Source organism: Dermacentor andersoni, chromosome 11 (genome assembly GCF_023375885.2).
Source record: "Dermacentor andersoni chromosome 11, qqDerAnde1_hic_scaffold, whole genome shotgun sequence".
Classification (NCBI taxonomy): Eukaryota; Metazoa; Arthropoda; class Arachnida; order Ixodida; family Ixodidae; genus Dermacentor; species Dermacentor andersoni.
The window spans coordinates 105,863,994-105,884,685 of record NC_092824.1 but is presented as its reverse complement, the minus strand read 5'-3'; the positions used below and the strand labels follow the sequence as shown (position 1 = coordinate 105,884,685).

Here is a 20,692-nt window from a genome sequence, read left to right as displayed (position 1 = left end):
TCAGTGCGCCTAAAGCTTGAAATGCTGCTTAGAGGTACAAATAAACGTGTTATTTTTCGTGGTATACTTTATACAATGCCTATTTTTTAACGCAAGTGGCAAATTTGGTTTTGGAGCTACAGAGGAATGTTCGGCAGGGTTTTTTTTTAGCGGCAGTCAAGATATAGCAATGATTGGCAATAACGATCGGATTTTTCGTTCTTCTTGGTACAGTCAAACCTCGATATATCGAACACGGATATATCGAATTATTGCGTATATCGAACAATTTCTATATCACATGAAAAATCGCATGCATTTTTAATTCTTTATTTCGAACGGGGCCGGATGTAAAATGGGTATATCGAACTCCGCCGCCCCAGACCAAGTGCGCTCTGTTGACATGAGGCGAGCTTTCCCGCAACACCTCGAAGATAGCGGCGGCGCGATCGGCGTTCCAGACTGCTGCGTACGACAGCTGCCCACATCGGTTGCGCCGAGGGCGCCATTTGAACGTAGCGGCGTACACACGCGGCGGCTTGGAGCCAGCACGGCCGCCGCGATCACGCGCGCACCTATGCGCGCACGGCGGGGCAAGCCGCCTCGATCACGCGCGCACGGCGAGGCTTGCCCCCGCCGTGCGCGCGTGATCGAGGCGGCCGTGGAGCCAGTTGGAGCGCTTTGTCGGTGCTGAGCCACACATCATGTGCATTGCGGACTTCGTTGGCGGTGACGACTGCACCGGAACAGTGGCGGAGTTAACAGACGTGGAGATCGCGGCAGAAGTGACTGCTGAGCGGCCAAACGAAGACGCTGCCGAGGCTGATCCAGCAAGCGCTGATGTTGCCACGATCCCGACTGCAACTGAGGCTGTAGCTGCTTTGGCCGTTGTACGCCGCTACTGCGGCGCAATAGAAGGCACTGGACTGTCTATTGTGGACCGTTTGGACTATGTTGAGGACGCCGTGGTCAAGCACGCGGTTGCCAATATGAAGCCGGCTACGCTGCTTCAGTACTTTCAGCGAACTAAATAAATACTTTGTTTGAAGCTTCATGTGAGTATCTATTGCGCCACGATTGGTTCATTGATTGATTTGCGCTAGTTTTTGATGCGTTTTCTACGTGATTTTATATATCGAATTCTGGCTATATCGAACTATTTTGCGATCACCGCGCTGTTCGATATATCGAGGTTCGACTGTATTGTTATAAGTGGACTACACGGCATGTGATGTCTTACCTACTTGGGAATAACCAATCCAGTCCCTTGAAAACTGTGACTGATGTTTTAACATTGCGAAAAACAATGAAAGAAATGAGCCCACTACATGACTGCAAGCTGACACAAAACATGCAGCCATCTGCCTTTTGACTCATCTTATTAAAGCACTTTACATATTTTAGCATTCAAACTCTCAGTACATAACTGTGCACATAGCACCTGAAGGGACTGAAGCTACATTGAAGAGAAACATAATTGAGTTTATAATGGTAAAGGATAGTGAAGACACTCGTTTCATTGGTTTCTGTGTTATAGGTTGATTATCAAGAAACTGAAGGTGAAAGTTCCAGTTTTCAAATTTTGTGCTGAAACCCCAGGGTCAAGTGTGAAGTCATGGGTTTTAAAGTATCTTTTCTTTTTTAATGTTTTTCCCCGCATTTGGGCAACTGTGGCTTAGTAAAAGTTTCAGAAATATTTTATGTTCAGTGTGGCTCTTCTACAAAAGAATGTAGTCTATATTTACTGATAAATTATCAACAACCAAGTAGGTGGTGTCAAAATACACGAAGACATGGCAAACTGATGCGGGAACTTCCAGCTGGTGTCGCCACAAATCCTTCTCCAAAAGCAATGACTAATCCATTAGACCAACTTCATGGCCACACTCACCAAGTTTGACAGAGATCTCGCCGATGGCCCACGTTGCATTATTGCACACAGATATAATCTCTGGGTTCAGGTTCTGACCAAGAATGGGAAGAAAGTCAGCTGCAAAAGAGGTAAGATAAGACGTCTCATCACAACATCACTTCACAAACCAGACTGTTTAAATCTGGCTAAAATACCGTATTTACCCGCGTATAACCCGCCCCTGCGTATAACCCGCACCCCTAACTTTGAACTCGGCGGAAAAAAAAAAAAAAAACTCGCGTATAACCCGCACGTTTACCTGAAAAAAAAAAATGAGCGCTAGAAAGATGCAACTCACACTCAGTGATCATTTCGTTTTCAGAACATTTATTCAAACGACCGCCACCACGTCACTGGTTATCCGATTCTTAATCGTCGCCGCTCTCACTACTGCCATCCGAGGCTTCATCGCCACTCTCAAAGACGTAGTCGTCCTCGGAACCATCCAAACTATTACTGATCGCACATTTTTTAAAGCTTTTCCGCACCAAATCGGCCGGTATCGCTTTCCACGCATCCACGATCCACTGGCACAGCAATGGAATATCAGGCCTTCGCACGCGTCCCGTCGGTGTGAGGGCGTAAATGCCGTCGGCCATCCACTGGGCATACAGCCGCTTCACGTGTGCCTTGAACGGCTTGTTCAGGCACACGTCGAGTGGCTGTAGCATGGACGTCATGCCGCCAGGTATTATGACGAGGTCGGTGCTGGTCTCGGCAAGGCGAGCCTTCACCGCATCAGTGCAGTGGCCTCTGAAGGAATCTAGTACGAGCATCGACCGGCGTGCCAGCAAGGCACCTGGTCTTCGCTCCCAGATTACTCGAAGCCAGTCACCGACTAGGCCACTGTTCATCCACGAATTTTCTTCCGCACGCACAACGATTCCTGGGGGCAGTGGAATGCTAGGTAGCGTCTTGCGTTTGAAAATGACATACGGGCGCAGTTTCGTGCCGTCAGCCAAAGCGCATAGCATGACTGTGCAGCGCAGCTTGGCATTTCCGCCGGTCAGCACGCTGACTGATTTGGAGCCCTTTTTTTCCATGGTCGTGTCCATCGGCATCTCAAAGTACACAGGTGTTTGATCAGCATTTCCCACCTGAGACAGCAAATAGCTGTGCTCCTTCCGAAGTGCGATCACATATCGTTGAAAGTTCAACAACTTTTCCTCGTAGGCTTCAGGAAGCCGCTGGCACATGGTTGTTCGCCGCCGCATAGAAAATCCATGTCTTCGCATGAAGCGCTGAAGCCATCCACGGCTTGCACGAAACTCACGTGGAATGTTCAATTCCCGGGCCAACTTCAGGGCTTCCATTTGCGCCATCTCAGTCGAAACAGCGTGGCCACGACTTCTCTGCTCCTCAATGAACTTCGCAAGCTGCGTCTCGAGGTGGGGGTACGCGCCAGTCTTCGGACCCCGAAACGCTCGCCTGTCCCGGTTCGTTGCTTCGAGACTCTCTTTTTTCTTCCTCCAGTCGCGAATGCACGACTCGTCGACGTCATGCTGTCTTGCAGCAGCTCTGTTGCCGATTTCTTCGGCAGCGGCTATAATCTTTAGCTTCTCTTTCGCTGTGAAACACTGCCGTCGAGTCGCACTCATGATGCCAAAACAAAGCAGGCAAACAGTGCAAACTGGGGTAAGTACACTAAACAGCGCCTAACGCGAGGCTCAACAATGCTGGCCTTTCGTTGGCCCTTCATCGGCTTGACAAGCGTCGATGACGATGAGGATGGCGGACTACACGGGGAGGCCGCCGCACATTGCGGTGAAGCCGACCCCCCCCCCCCCCCTCCCAAGGAAAAAATTTGCAGATAACCCGCACCCCCACTTTTTAAACGCGTTTTTTCACATTTTGGTGCGGGTTATACGCGAATAAATACGGTAACTACTACTGGTACTACAAACTAGATTATCTAGCCAACAAGGCAGCCTTTGCAGGCAAAATAATTTTTTGTACGGGCACTGTGAAAGACTTACAGATACAGGGATTCACATGCTGGAAGCAAGCCTTGGTGAGGTCGCCGAGCAGTGCAAATGAACTTTGCCGTACTTCGGGCATCAAGTCCTGAAACACATCAGAAGGCAGTGTGTAAAAATGCATGAGCAGAATGTTGCACAAATTTGAAAATGAAATTTCTTTGGCAGTTTACTCTTCAAAACAATAAACAACTCCATAATATTCACAAGTTTGTAAACTAAAATGCTGACAAGGCTAAATGGCACTCGCGCTGCTTCACGCACAGATTACCCAACATTGCCATGCATAAGTCAACTCCGAATATTTAGTGATAGACAATTCCCACAGAGACTGACTAACAGAATCAAAACTTCCAAAGCAAGGTTTGTGTAAAATTGATGTCGTGTAGTGAAGTTGCAGCTCTTGCCATTACGTGCAGCAGAACACCTACGTCTTGCCACATCCTGTGTTAATGTACTCGCAGTTGTGACTGATGTCAGCATTTCCTTGAAAATTAGCTACCTGAGGCATCAAGTCGAAACTGTGGTCAAACGCAAAGCTTGTTCTGTATTGGTGCCGTGACAGATGTTTCATGTATAGTCTAAGTCTAACCTCCTTAATTCAAGGTATTTATTTTCCAAACAAAAAAAATTTCCTTATACAAAGCAGTATGTAGCAGGTCCGCCTCAATGTCAAGCCTCCTTCCTGTCACTGTCTATGTCTGCTTCTCGATTTTTTTTCTACTTTCAAGTTTGCTGGCATTCTCCTAGTATAGTCAAGATGATGCTAGTACATAACCGGTACTACACAAACCTGCATGCACTGGTAAAGAAGCTGCATGATGTTGGAGGACATGACCAGACTCTCCATGTGACCATCCAGGCCTTCAGCCAGTCCGCTTAGCAGATCCAGCGCCACAATGACAAAGTCCTTGTCCGGGGCCTCGAACTGGTCAGGGTGGGCTGCATTGGCCTGCGCAAACGGAGGCAGATGCGTTCAGCAGAAATAAAACTCTGTACAAACTTTTCACATGCAACCTTGACTTCATGTTAGCTGTTATGATTCATATAAAAATTATCACATCTGCTTCAATATACTGTATGGACTCATGTAAGGGCCACACCCCCAACTTGGCAGCCCCAAATTGGGGGGGGGGAAAGATTCAAACAAGCAAACGCATTCAGTGCACCAATGCCGTGTGTGCGTGCATTGGCACATTTTTGCACGCTGCCACGCACACCCAGTGGTTCGGACATTTGACTCCACAATAGACTAAACACTGTATGAAAGGCGTATTCATACAACATGAAGAAATTGAAAACAAGACTTCCAGTAGCCGCCCAAGCAGCTCCAGAGATACAGAAATATTAGCAGCACAAATGCTAGTTGTTTTATTACCTCAATTTTGAAAAATCGCTTCTGCAATAACTTGCAAACTGCAATAATTCTTTAAATTCTTTAATAACAAATAATTCTGCAATTCTTTAGAGCACATCAGAACTGCTAATTCAGATCCTTTACAGTCGAACCCACTTATAACAAACAATGAAAACCTGCTGCACAATCAACTTTTGTATGTTTTCTATGGGGAAATAACCTGCTTACTACGATGTCCCTATGCCGCATTATTGGTTATAACACTGGAGTCTGGCTGATGGGTGACCGTGCCAATAGGTAATGGGATGTGAAATCCTTGAAAAGAAAAAAGTGAAATGCAAGCCGCTGCACAATCACCCGCCACCCCAACTGCCGCCGTGAGCTTCCCTCTACAAGAGATGCCCGCCAGCGTCGCGCGCATCTCTCCCCTGGCCCTCCCACTCTTCGAAACACGAATGGGCTGCGCCCATAGCACTGCACCACACCACCCTGCAAACACGAATGGACCGTGCCAACTGCACTGAAAACGCTGCTCCCGGATTGCTTGCTCGACCCTCACAGTTGGTTCTACCGTATTTACTCGCATACTGATCGCACCCCTGAATTTTGTCCTCAAAATTCGTTTTTTTTTTCTTTCCCGTGTAATCATCGCACCCTGAATTTGTCACAGCGATATGTCGTGGGCCAAGTCTAGCTAATGATGATTGCGCTTACCATCTGTCAAATTCTGCACAAACAACTTTTGAAGGCATACCAAGCGGTCTGCACGCACCCAACATTCTTAAGCAGAAGATGCCCCATTTCATTTATTTCATCACTTTCCGCACTTCCATGAAAAAAAAAAAAAAAAAAAAAGAAAGAAAGAAGAGAAAGCGCGCCACTACCAAACTTGCCTCGGCGTTATTATTTGTAGGCTTCACAATTGTTTTGGTCAACAACAACAACATAACAGCCTTTCGATTTTTCTTGCCTGAACTCGTGGGCACGTAACAAATCGCGAGTGGCAACGATAGTAGCCACGTTTACGCTGATATTCCAAGATATTCCCCCACCCTTAGCGGAAACATGCCGTATAAGGATAGCAGTGAAGACAAATGCCGCAGTTTCCACAGCATGCCCGCCATGTATTTCTGTCACTGGCAGCTAAGCGCGCCCATTTGTTTCTGTCCCCTCAAAGAGGACATGGCTACGTTATTGTCGCAAACTTGCCGATATTAACGATATTATTCATTACTGATACAGAAGAAACTGTTTCAATGCGCGTAACATACTCATGAGAAGAAAAATAGTCGCGTTCGGCGCGTTCGGCTTGCTCCGCCGGCCACGATTTTTGTTTGGAATCCCACACTGACAGCGGTAGCCGCCTGCTTGTCATCCCGCAGCAAATGCGGGATGAAAAAAGAAAATGTTTCTTTTCGTGGGAAATTTAACCCGCGAATGATCGCACCCCTTAATTTGTGTCAATATTTTTGACAAAAAAGTGCGATCATTAAGCGAGTAAATACGGTATATTCTCTGGCCCTAATTCTGCGCAATTCTGCTAATGGATTAAGTCGCTCGTGCTTGTTTTTGTCCGTTGCGTCGAAGTCGTTCATGGCCACGTTGTTTCTCAGCCTTGTTTGATTTGCCGCTGAAACGGAAGATGGCTGATCTGCTCGCTGATCATTGGCAATACAGAACGTTGCTGGTGAAAAGAAAGTGCAGTGTTACAGATTTGGAAACGAAATGCTTCTGCTGTCGTCGTGGCCGTCACTGTCACTATCCGATGGAAGCACGTTCGCAACGATTGCCTCATTGAGTAGAAGCACTTCGCACTGAAGCAGTAGGGCGCTCCTGGAAATGATTCAGACCCCGTGGGCTAGATTTGCGAGGGACCTTCTGCTTCACTACATGGAGCACCTGGATGCCTTGGAGAAGGATGTCTGCAAGCTTCACGTAAAGCAAGCAAGGCTGACGGACATGCGGTTTTCTTGTGCAAGCTAGTAGGAAGTATGTGGCGAGATGCTTGTGGCGATCTCGCTCCAGCGTTTCTTGTGGATTTCTCAAGCCAAGATGCTGTTGCAGCAACCTTCCCGCATTTTTTTAAAGGCGCCTTTTGGGGACACCAAAGCAATGCCTCGACGGAGCTAGCATGTCACTTGCCGCCCGTGACCCTTCTTTGCAGTTGTTATAGCAGTGCCATTCTTGAACACCGACAGTCATGGTTTGTTAACAACACGCGATCGGAGCATGCAGGAAGAGTTAAGGTGGGACCTGGGCCTTGAGCAATACCATTATTGATATTGCTGCTAGAGGAATGAAATTTGTAGGTAATATGTAATTTAATGTGCTTGAAGCAAATATGTAATTAGTTTTTCTCTATATAACGAGAAAAATATTTTATACAATTTTTCCTGTTCCCATGTTTCAGGATGACTGGCAGAAAATGTTTTGCTAAGAAATGTAAAAGTTATGTGAAAATATTCCTCAATGCTCAAGGAGTGCAGTAAGCATTGTCTCGTTTTTCTACCTCTGTTCTATCCAAAGTTACAAAAGTTCAAAGTTGTAACTTGACATGCGATATATATATATTTTTTACCTTCCTCAAAATTTCAATATGTTTCAAGGTGAAGAAATGTGGTATTATAGACTTACTGCACTCCCTGGGAGATTAGCTATCAGATAAAGCAAAAATTATTCAAATTGGGTGATTAGGCAAGTAACTACCGTATTTACTCGCATAATGATCGCACTTTTTTGTCAGAAAAATTGACGTAAATTCAGGGGTGCGATCATTACGTGGGTTAAATTTCCAGCGAAAAAAAAAATAATAATAATAATAACTTTTTTTTTCGTCCCTCGTTTGCTGCGGGATGCGGGACACCAAAACAAAGATGGCGGCCGGCGGAGCAAGCCGAACACGTTTTTTTCTTGTCGCGAGTACATTACGTGCATTGAAACAGTTTCTTCCATATCAGTGATGAATAATATTGTTAATATCGGCAAGTTTGCGGCAATAACGTAGCCATGTCCACTTTGAGGGGACAGAAACAGATGGGCGCACTTAGTTGCCAGTGACAGAAACGCATGGCCGGCGTGCTGCTGAAACTACGGCATCTGTCTTCACTACTATCCTAATACGGCACGTTTCCGCTAAGGGTGGGCGAATATCTTAGCTGTGTTACAAGCGTCGGCGTATGAATAGGGTACACTTTTAACGTATCAGAGTAAACGTGGCTACTATCATTGGCACGCGCGATTTGTTGCGTGCCCACAAGTGCAGATGAAAAGAATCTAAAGGCGCCTTTTTTGTTTTTGTTGATTACAACCATTATAAAGCCTACCCACAATAAAGGCAAGTTTGGTTGTACCTCTGAAAGTGATGAAAGTGATGAAAGTAATGAAATGAGGCATCTACTTAAGAATGTTTGGTGCGCGCAGACCGCTTGGCTTGTCTATAAGAGTCGTTCGCGTAGCATTCGACAGAGGGTAAGCGCGATTAGTATTAGCTAGACTTGGCACACGACATATCGCTGCGGCAAGTTTGGGGTGCGATCATTACACGGGAAATAAAAAAAATCGAATTTTGACCACAAAACTCAGGGGTGCGATCATTACACGAGTGCGATCATTATGCGAGTAAATACGGTATGCCTCCCAGAAAATTGCTGATTACCAAAAAAAGCGTGTTGAGAAAGGTGGAAAAAGCTAGCCACCATGTGAAAAAAGCATTTTATTATCCTGGATTCATGACATTGTCATAGCCAATGGCGCAGAAGGCTCTAGGGGAATAATCTCGATGGGAATTTCCTCGCTGCCTCCGCTTTGCAGCTGCCAAGGACATTCGCTTCCTCTCCACACTAACAACGCGACAACAGTCCTTGTCAGGGACACTGCTACTGATATAATATTAATTTTTTCATCAATACTAATGAACCCTTCGCATTTTATTAAGATTCTTGTGATGATTTCAGATATGTAATTCTTTTTCTAATAGGCCATTTACTTGTCAAGATAAATGAGATTCATTGTTCATCATTTGCATAAACAAGAGAAGAATACCCGTTCTACAAAAATTCATATTGCCACATGCCTAGTACTAGAAAACATAGGGAACACAATGGTAGGAATACCTTTTTTATGTAACTAATATTAGTAAATCTATAGCACTTCAATATTCACTGTTTCAAATGTGAGTTCCCTACTGTCTGATCTAAAGCAGAAATGAAAAATTTTAAAGCATAAATTCCAATATCTGTTCCTACCATTGTGTACTTTGCACACTCAGCTACAAATAAGCCACAACAAAAATTATGGCTCTACCTGCCTTGAAGGCACAGATATCGCTGCTGCAAATCAGCAAGAAGCAAAAAATTTGTGTTTTGAGAAAACGAGACAAAAATACATTCACTTTTAACCAAAAGTGCAGTAATAATTCTGCACTACTTTGCAGTGAAAGTGGCTTAAAGTCACCAGGAATGTAGTTGCTCTGACCACGGTCACCCAAATGTGCCGAAAACATCGTTTAGCGCCGTTCGTCGATCCCCGGTGGCTTGCATCATGCGCGTGGCAAGGTTCCCGTTCACGCAGGTCGAGCTCCACGCCGACGCGATATCACTGCAGCACGCGCACGTGATAACGATCTTTATGGCGAGGCCATATTCCCGTTCGCTTTTGCCTACTGCGATGCTACCGCTGCACACCTTGCACTTGACAAACGACATCAGTGCGTTTACGGAGTCCTACTCTGTCCTACTGACGATAGCGTCGACTGGTGCGGCTGCAATGCCGGTGGTGCGAATGAGCAAATGCAAGTTCCGCTTTGTTGCTGGCGTTGACGCAGTTTGAGCATTCATCTCCCTCTGCAGTAAATCCGCACGCTGCAACGTTGCAATGTCACGCCGAACGCAGCCACTGTCTGGAACACCCTCACTCATAGGTGAGCTGGCCAGGCCTACTTTGGCATCACTTGCGGTTGGCGGCGGACGATTATCGATGTTCTCCGAAGGAATGGAACACATTCGAAAGTTATACGCTGACCGCTTGTTCTTTTTGCCAAAGTTGTGCCTCATGGTGAACTTCCCCGATGGATCGGTCATCATTGTGTATTCGTCACAAACCTTCGAGACGCGCCATTGCGTCACCTGCGGAATGGAGCACATGACAGGAACCTCGCGCAGCCAACCATAGCACGTGTTTCAGATCACGCACGCTAGTCGACGAATGGGATCGCGCTTTCAGACTTTTTTTTTTTCGCGGATTTTAATGTCACCGGCGAGCCGGCAGAGTCACTTTTGGCATGAAATTGAAGAAGAAAGGCTCCTTTTTCCAACGAGACCAAGATGGCTGCGATCGCAGGCGTAATAAAATAGCTATGCGCCACGATAAAAAGGGTCGTTTCTGCACGTAAAGCTCACATTGATGTTATAAATTGATATTGCGGGCAAAATACTCATCCGCGAGATGTGAAACTTGGTGAATTAAAGGAACAGTAGCTGTAGGTACTGAAAATGTTATTTTAAAAAAATAAAAAAAAATTTTTTTTTTTTCCCCGCCTCGAGACCCGTGTCCTTCTTTATACAGTTAAACGAGTCAACACAATCAGAAGTCGGACGGAGGAAGGTGGTGGGGAGGAGAACTGACCTCCCCGCCGTTACAGTTTTGACAGAATCTCCCCTATTTTGATTTTTTTTTCAGGCAATCCAGTTATAACAATTATTGGTTATAACAATGGAATTTTTGTGGCACTTGAATATTGATATAAGTGGGTTCGACTGTATATTCAACTGCATGAAGCTTTGCAACCTTTGTGTCAGGTTGCACACACACAAGAGGTGCACATATTACGAAGAATCCAAAGAAATAATTTCACAAGAAACTTCACTGTGCTGCTGTTAAGGATGCTGTCATGGACGTGATTGACTGGTTGTTCCAAAGCAACTCCGGGGCTATAAGAGATCTTGTAGAGGAAGGCTCCGGATAATTTATGGCCGCCTTTGAATCTTTTATTGTGCAAGTAAATTTAAAGCATGCAAAATCTTTGCATAAAGATTGAGTTCCTGCATACCAGACAATGGACGGGCCTGAAACTGCTGGAGGGACCCCTTTTTCCTCCTTTTAGCCGTAACTACAGCAGTTACGTTTGAGGGGGTGTTATAATTGAATAAAAAAAGGTAAACCAAAACGCCTGCGAACTCACCATGTTTTGATTTAGTGTCTGCTCCACCAGGGAAACGCACCTCCTGAACACAGGTTCGCAGTAGGGCAGGAACCCGGACTGGAGGGCAGTGGCCACGCTAGACAGACACTGCAGATTTCCAAAACAGCACCACAGTCCAACACCTGACGGTTCAACAAGCCAACCGCACGCATGACGCCCTTTTGGTTTACGTGGCAAAACGCTTAGGCAACCACAATCATTGAAAAACTTTTTCGGCATTGACTTGTCAGGGTGTAGCGATGATGAAGATTTGGAAATAGAGTCAAAGCCTGCTAAGGCGAAGTTGTGCTTGCAGTTATGCTGCGCATTAAGAAATCAGTTTCACAAGAAAAGCTGACCACTGATTGCGATAGCGAAGAGACAACCACACGAAGTAGGGTTCGTAGTTTTATCTCTGTTGCATGTGCTCAGGCAAACAAACAGATCTCGCTTGCACATTACCTCCAAGAATTGGCATGTGGCCCGCGTGTAAATAGACAAGCGGTCTAGGTGGAGAAAGCAGATAGGTGCGCAGTCCTTTGCCAAAAGTTTTTGTTAAATTGTGTAACGCTGTCATATGTCTTGCTTCTATAGAGCATGCACAAATTTTGGGTTAAGAACACAGGCAGTGCAAGTGGGTTGTCCTTGCCTCTGCAGCATTGCCTCGTACATATAGAATACAGTGGAACCCCGTTCATACGTTTTTCACCGGACCGGGGAAAAAAAACGTAACAGCCGGGAAAACGCAACAGTGAGGAAAGCTCCGAAAATGAATGAAAAAAGTGCAGCTTCAACTATAGACAATTTATTTCCACAGAGTGCGCTTAGGACTTAAAGAAGTCTAGAATGGTGGCTTGCCGTTTCTTTCGCTCGCTATAAATCGCCACACGTTTCTCAATACCCTGGAAGGCCGCATTGCTGTCAGTGTCGCTGTGAGGTGCGACGTACCTGCGGAGGAGGTCCAGAGCCGCGACGGCTTCTCCAAAGCTAGGATTTGGAAACTCCCTGGCATCATGCGGCTCGTGCTTCTTGTCACCGCGCCACGGCAATGGCAACGGACGAACGAATATCCGCGGGAAATTTTGCCCTCTTTGGCGTAATCATGCTAACGTGCTAACGATTGTTTAGTATTGCTGCGGAGCGCGCGCGTCCGAGCAGCCCGGTTGCGCGCAGCGCGGCGTGGGAGAAACGTAAACAAGAGAGGAGAGCAGGCCCGATAGGCGGAGCAACGCCACGAGCAACGCCAACTTCCGGTTTCACTTTAGCTTCACAAAGAGTGACGTCAGGGCCTCTCCCGAGTTTCCTTCCTCCGTGAGTCGACCCGTCCAACAACCAAGCGGTGACCGTAATCACAGTGATGATAGTAAGATCATTTTTCACGAATGGCCACTTAGTGGCGGCCTCATGCGGCCTCTCGAACTGGCGTGCGGCTTCTTGCAGCCAGTTCCATAGCCAAGCCCGGCCAAGCCCAGCCAAAACTAGTCAAAAGCCAAAATGGCGGTTGGAGCGCGTTGTCCACTTTAGCCCAGGCGGGTTCGGGGTGCTAAGTTGCGACGTATCATGCGGGAACGTTTTCACAGCTACAACGTAACAGCGGGGTTCCTTATACATTGGATCCTATGGAAGCTATGCCGGGACCGGATGAAAACGACGTAGCAGCCGGGAAAACGCAGCAGTGAGGAACGTAACAGCGGGGTTCTACTGTATAACCTAGGACTGCAATACGTGCAATTATGCGGTAGTTTTCAACAGGAAGACTGAAGCTGTTAATATGTTGACCCCCAATACCAACAGGACTCAAATATCAAATGTTTTCAGCAAAGTGGATCGTATTTCGCTATGAGCAAGGTGAAATAATACAAGGCGACATAATAAGCAGAAGTTATTGTCAGAGCTCATGAGTTGCCTAAGCTGGTCCACCACGAAATCATGTCAGACAGTACGATTCATAAAAAATCAGAGCCAAGAAAAGCTCACTTTGAAGAATGTCATCATGTTCAGATAAAAGTCGAATGGTATCTTGCCACTGCCAAATAAGAATGAGAGAGTGTAGGGAATGCTATAGAAACACGTTCAGGATTAATGATTACCTCTAGTAGAGGAAACAGGTCCTTGTCGTCGTCCTTTAGGACATTCCACTTCTCGATTAATGGTGGCATCAGGAGGTTGATGTATTCCTGAAAAGACAAGAGGTAAGCTAATCAGCACAGCTAGTCAGTGAACTGACGATGCCACAGTAATTTCATTTTTCTTCACATATTCTTTTCACTTGTTGACTCGCATGCCACAGCACAGCAATTATTGGCACTACCATCCACTGCCACACGACAATGTTTAGGAGTTCAGGAAAAGGTAATCTTTCAGCTAAAAAAATGTCACCTTTAAGTGAACCAATAGCTTTACACGATTTTTAAATTTTTCGTTCTTTATACTTGTCGTTACACAGTCACTACACACAGTTGCAGCCACTCTGCAGATCAAAGACATGAAAGAAGAAGACTCTACTGAGGTAGCGTCAGCAGCACTACAGAGGTGACAATGATTACCTGACTGAAACTAGGTCGATGACACTAACATTAACATATTACATATTAACATATTAACAGCTATTAAAATATTTTTGTAACAGCACTAAATTGCATAGAATAAAATAAAGCTCAAGACGAAGTTTCATTCCACAGAAACATTTCTCTTACTCCCAACTACACGTTAACACTGCAATACTTTTGACTAATTGCAGTTTGAACCGACTGAATTTGGTACTCCAGAGGCCAGCTGACACCGAAATGAAAAGCTCAGGCTACACTTGTAAATAAGTTGCACGCACATCAGGAACTAAAGTTGCTGCGGAACAACGACTCTCATCACTGCTATGTGCATTCCCCTTTACTCAGGCTCTGTGCACACCACCATCGCGTCGGGAATGGCCTGGCATGCTGAGAATCGCGTCTTTGCCAACAGGGAAGTGCCACATTTGCACAATTCTAATTTGCATCGTCTTTCAAAGAGAATGGCTCCAAATTATGCTGGCGCATTGCAATTGGAGACTAAACTGAAACAGTGTTTGTGGTGTTTGCAACAGCCTACCATCGCAAAATGGTGACTGAACTTATTTCCACACAAAATGGCGGCAACATGCCGCACTTATTACAAAGGCTCATTAACCCTTTGAGGGTCAAATTATTTTGAAAAAAACTTTCCCAGGTGGTCAAATTACTTTATTGCGGATCTTGAATGTACAAAATGTATAAAGTCAGGAATAAATAGTTAAAAAGAAATTAGGAACAGTATTTTGGTGTCGGCATCACTCAGAACTGCGAAATGTTCAATAGTATTTCAGAGTGCGGTACTCCTTGAAACACTGGTCTACGCACAGCTCCTTATCGCAATCTTCACACCTAAAATGCGTGTCTATTCTCCTCTTGGAGTGACGAGTTGTGTTGGCGCACACATGATATCTTCCCTGCGTGCGGCTGCCTTGGGCAGAGGTCTGAGGCACCCTCTCGCGTAAGCCTCCGTTGCGATCACACGGCGAAACCGAAACCGCAAAAGGGGTGTAGCTGCAGTCTGCGCGACGCGCTGAAACTAGAAATCAGTTCTGCTCATCTCCCCAAGAAGGTAGCACAAATTTCGAACGCTTCTTGTAAGTCCTAAGAGATGGCAACACCTCTCAGTGAGCACGCATCATCGTTATGGCACGAAATTTCAAACGGAGGGTCGAAACCGTACCCGTACGGCAAAGACCTTGCGGGACAGAAAACCGCCGCCGTACATGTACGGCAAAAACCTTCAAAGGGTTAAAAAGAGAGCTTACTTTACCTCCTCAACTAGCAGCAGCAGAGCCGCATCACATATATTCGCAATTGCAGAGACTCGTGTGTGCAGCTGGACGAACTGGCAGAATGGGAGGTCTAGGGAAGGGCCACCCTGACCCAGCATTGCCAAATTTAGGGGAATTTCCCTAGATCTAGGAATGATCTAGGAAGGATTTCGGATACGAACAAAGCATACATATGCCAATGTCTTCTGTGACTGGCTTCAAATAAGAGGCCATGTTGTTAGCACAAACTGCACTGTGACGTCATTTCAGGCTGACTCCAGTGACTTCATTATTTCATCTTTTAAATCAAGCTTATAAATAAACTTATATCAAATTTGCAGTCGTTTGCATAACACAGACAAACATTTATCATCACAGAAATCAAATTCACGAACTGAAGAACCACACTTCGCACTAATCTAATATCTAGAGAAATTTTTTCATCAGAGGTTGGGGAAAACTGGCTTTTCAGGTTGGCAGCATTGAGGCCACCATACATTTGGCAATGGCTGAGGAATTCTGCAAGGTATTGTGGAATATTAAATGCAAATGACTGCATGGGGGATAAGATGTAATCAATCAACAGCATCAAATAAATTTCACGAACACAAATAAATTTCCACTCTGTGAACATAAATTCTGCCTACTGCATATAGTACCAGCAAATATCCTCACAGGTCATTGGACACTGCATTCGCAGCTATTGCCACAAAATCAACTGCAATAAGCATCTTCATCTATCTGTCTTACAGTGCGTGGGGCGCAACGCGTAGTGCCGTCGGTAGCTTACTGCACTCTTTTAGTAGGCGATAATTCAAACGCATCCCCATTCTTTGCCGCAGGCGGCGTGGTGCAAAGTGAGCGTCAGATTTCGCTTTGGCAGCATCCGGCGGCGTCCACCAGCTCAATTTCATTTAGGTTTCCCGTCGCTGTCTTAAAACACTACGCAATAGGAAAACAACAAAACCTGCCTTGGACAGCCCAAGCCCCACCAGTTCGACGAGCATCTCATGCCTCATACTTAATGATTCGCATTACCACAGCAGAGTCTGCCAATTTTTTTTAGTCACTTCGGACTGTACATTTTTTTTTCTTGCAATGTATTTTTTGAACAAGGTTCTACTGTGCTGGGCATGCGGTGTAACAGAAAGGATATGCATGCAAGATTTATGGAAATTATTGCTGTGCAGCAAGCTAATTATGTCCAAAAGGGTGTACACTTCTAGCACCAAAGCTTCAATGAAGGCGCACTTCGTCAAGCTGAGAATGGCAAAGAATGCGGATCTTACAGGTTTGTTGAGGTGATGGCCCACAGAATCTGCCAGGGTTCCTATGGCATCGTACAGTATTAGAAGGTTCTTGTGCTGTAAAGATGAAAAAGAAATTCTGTCAACAAGCGCACGAGCAAACTACTAAACACCGTGCACTACTAAACAAAGAACATGGCACTGCACGAGGATAAAGGATCAAGCCACACTCATTTATGCTGGCAACCAAATAGATCAGTGGGCAGTAGAACTTTTAATAAGACGTTTAAAAAAAAAGTGAGAGAAAGAAATGCACCGCTCAAGAACACAACTAAATTAGGTATTCTACATTGTGTTTCCTTGTTACACAGGACAGGGATGTGTATACAATGTTCTTATGTGCCAAAATTAAGTACTCTAGGACCTCATCGAATCGTTTTCTTTTTGGAAAACACGAGAGACAGATAAGATTAGATGGAGGGAAGAACATGTACATAGAAACGGGCATTTATAATGCATGCATTCAAAGATGATAAGGTGATCTGTGAACACATCAATAAGATGTTACTTTTTTGTAGGAGGTGGCTGTATGGCGACAAATGCTGGGATGCTGTCTAGTAACCCTCGCAAGCAGCACAGCATGACATCACAAAGATGTTTCTTGAACAAGAGACGTGGCCGTGTTTTCAAAAGCTACTAGGCAAAGATTATGGTTCGAAACGGTAAACAGCAAAGATGAGAATCATCAACTCAGATCTCATCTATGGAGGCAGCTGATGCATCCCTACCTCCTTGCTGACAACTGTACTTCGCTTCACAATTAGCAGCAAATGCTGCAGAACCTACGCAGGTAGTGCGGTGACAGAAAGCTGTCACTCTGCACATTTCGAAGGGAATTGGCTTTTTATGTTCGACGTCTTCTATAGAACTACTCGATATATTACAATTATAACAAATTGACTTAATGCCACAAGCTAACACTTAATGCTGGTATGCCTTGCACTTGCAGTGATGCAATGATTATGTTTTGATGGCAAATTAGCCAGCAAACATGTCTCTACACTCCTTCTGCATCGAAGGTTCAGGTCTGCCAAGTCTTCTATGTAACAACTTACTTCATATATTGTGACTAACATATAAAGTCAATCGTGCACCAACTTACACAGCACATTAGCATTTCTTGCTCTCATGTAGCATGCATAATCTTTTTGGTTACCCATGGAAATAGTGGGCAAAGTAGCACTAGCTCCCAGAGCATTGCCTGCTATGTATGAAAAGACGCATGCACTATGTTTCACCTCCATCTCAACCACACAGCCGAAGATGCAACATTCAAGTCACCTGGTATTTGCTGAAGGCGAAGACAAGCGTCTCCAGTATGAAACTCAGGTAGGGGACCAGTTCGGTGCAGGCTTCTTCTTCCAAGGTGGCAAATGCGCTGCAGGCCGCCTCTTGCACCCGCTTGTTGGCATCTAGCACCCGCTTCAGCAGCTGCACAGATCGTAAGGGCAAGAGTCAACGTAGCGGCAATCTGTCAGCGTAGTTCACTCGACGCAGAAGCAGTAAACGTTCCACAGTGTGACACGACAACTCGCCTCGGTCATGAGTGGCTGCAGGTAGCAGTCGTGCGGCTGGCTGACCACCCAGTGGGAGTAGCGGCTCAGCGTCCAGCAGGTGATGGAGCGCACCAGGGCCTTTTTGTCACCGAGGCAGCCGATGAGGTAGGGGATCAGCTCGGGCAGGTGGGGCACCATGCCCCCCATGCAGCCCTCGGCGATGGCGCCCAGGGCCAGGATGGCCGACTCCTTGATCTCCCAGCCCTGGTGGAACAGCGTCTCCTTCAGGATGGGCAGCAGCACCCCCAGCAGCTCCTCGTGGAACACGTTGGCCAGCACGTCCAGCGCCGCCGCCGAGCACTTCCCTGCGTAGAGCAGCGATCCCCACCTTTGAGATGCTCTGCTTTATAGGGGAGTATACGCTGACACCGTCGAAGCAGCCACATTGGTGTACAGCTAGCACTGTGAAAAGTAGGGCTGTGCAAATATTCGCAACTGTCAAAATACTAATCAAATATTGTCCTACTGCATTCGGTTTTCAAATCGTGCAATCATTATTCCCGGTCATTTCTTGCTCATTTCGGTCAAGTATGCAGCGGTGGCGTATAGGTAGAATCGTGAACAGTGCTCACTCATAGACAAAATTGGAGCAATAGTACGATAACTTTTATCCCCTTAGCCATAGTAGAAATGAAACATGATAAGTTATGCATTGGAGCATGCTACATCAATCACGGAAAGGCCCTTTACAGGCTAAATTGCAATCATTTGCACTCCCCGAAGAGTCCTGTATATGAGAATAATCTATTTATTTGTTCCTATCGCTCTGTTTGTGCTATTTACAAGCAAGGCTTCATAATATGCAATGTAACGACAAAAAGTTGCAAACATTATTAAAGGTGCCCTGAACCACTTTTTATCGAAGTGGAGAAAGTCATTTGAAGTGAAACTAGGTTATTTCAGAACTACTTTGCTGCAGAAAGTACTTCAACGCGTTCAGCAGAAGCGGAGTTATTCGCAATCAAACATGGCCTCCCATTCCTTCTTCAATGCCTTGCACTGCGAAGGCTACGGTGCAGTGTGGTATGCCCACAAGGCTCCACCTTCTAAATGTTACCATGCCATGCAGTTCAAATTTCATTTTGGATATTAACGTAGACACCACGACTTCCTCCTTTGGTGCTCATGACGCACTAAACGTAAGCGAAATTAGGTTGTCTTCAGCTAGCCACCAGTTCACTGGTGCCGCCACCAGTGGACTGGTGGCGGCAACCCGCAGTATCTACGCCACGTAGCCGACCACAGCTTGATGTCAGCTATCGGCCAATAGCAGCCACCTAAGGGAATGACGAAATAAAGCGTCCACTGACGAAATAGGACAGTAAAGATGTGACATGTGGATACCCAATTTTCTCGTGTGTAACCTGGCCCCCAATTACTAACCCACCCGCATTGGAGGCTATTTTGAGTACCGTATTTACACGATTGTAAGTCGACTCGAATGTAAGTCGACCCCCCCATATCGCGTGACCGAAAAAAAAAAAAAAAAAAAAAATAAGAGAGCATACCCGAGGGCGCATTCGATAACGAAAATTTATTAGTAGCTGACATGGTCACTGGGCTACTCGTCTTCACTAGTGCTGTCATCGTCATCGTTGCTGCGGTCCCACAGCGCGTCGTGGTCCAGCGAAATTTCAAATTTGGCAAACGACCGCACCAGGACATCTTGCAGAACAGCAGCCCACGCCAAATGCACCCAACTACACGCAGCCGTCAGGGAGGCTCTTTTGACAGGTCCGGTTGGCGTAATTTCGCAGTCTTCTGCCGCCAGCCACTCGTTGTACTCACAGTGGAGCAGAACCTTAAAATTAAGGCGAAGGTCCGGGCTTGTTTCATGACCACGTCGCACTTCACTGGCAGGGACCGATCACGGATTTCAGCGACGTACGCCGCAAGCTTAGCCTACAGCTCCGGAAAGCGTCCAGACTTTGGCACATGGGAAATTTCTCACTTGTCGTCACAGGTGAAAATTTCGCTTCGCTGCAGTCGCCACTCTCGCACCACCCGTTTAGAAACATCGAAATTGCGGCCCGCTGTGCAGTGATTTGTTTCTTCGGCGTAAAGGATGGCAGCCCTCTTGAACGCTGCTGTGAACGAGTGCCGAACGATTAGTGGGCCTGGAGCACTCATGACGACTGGGGAAGCATAGAAGTAGCACGTAGCCGGCAGTCAAGTGGAACGCGTCAAACCAATACCATGCCAATACCAATGCCTTCAAACAGAGAAAGAGAAACCAGGGAGCGGTGTCTGCTCTTCCATGAACTACCGATACTCCCCGCAAGCGCCGCCGTTCTGAGGGTGCCGCCGCAAATGGGAACAGCGGCGCTTCCATCAACTATCGACACCCCCCCCCCCCCCCCCCCCCCCGAGTGTTGCATGCACTGTAAAACTATCAAAAATGTTGAAAAACTCTTCCGAAAAGCGAACAAACACGCGGGATAGCGAAAAAATACGGCTAGGGCCATAGAGCAAACATAAAATTCGAACTACGTTGTAGCTCCCGTTCGTATCACTTATTTTGGCGGGGCCATGTTTCGGTTTCGATTGTAAGTCGACCCCCCAACTTCAGACTTCCAAATTTAAAAAAAGGGGTCGACTTACAATCGT

At 46.1% G+C, this 20,692-nt stretch overlaps 1 protein-coding gene across 2 annotated transcripts in view; it reads right to left on the bottom strand.

The window, feature by feature from the left end:
* Tnpo (transportin 1) overlaps nt 1-20,692 on the bottom strand; it is a 74,826-nt gene that overhangs the window by 29,322 nt on the left and 24,812 nt on the right. For both annotated transcript variants that reach the window (XM_050186031.2, XM_072285568.1), the window contains exons 10-17: nt 18,065-18,390; nt 17,811-17,960; nt 16,512-16,586; nt 13,493-13,579; nt 11,403-11,510; nt 4,661-4,819; nt 3,868-3,955; nt 1,871-1,969 (exon numbers count right to left, since the gene is read on the bottom strand). In XM_050186031.2, the coding sequence (XP_050041988.1) occupies nt 1,871-1,969; nt 3,868-3,955; nt 4,661-4,819; nt 11,403-11,510; nt 13,493-13,579; nt 16,512-16,586; nt 17,811-17,960; nt 18,065-18,390 (1,092 nt within the window). The remainder of the gene's footprint in view (nt 1-1,870; nt 1,970-3,867; nt 3,956-4,660; nt 4,820-11,402; nt 11,511-13,492; nt 13,580-16,511; nt 16,587-17,810; nt 17,961-18,064; nt 18,391-20,692) is intronic.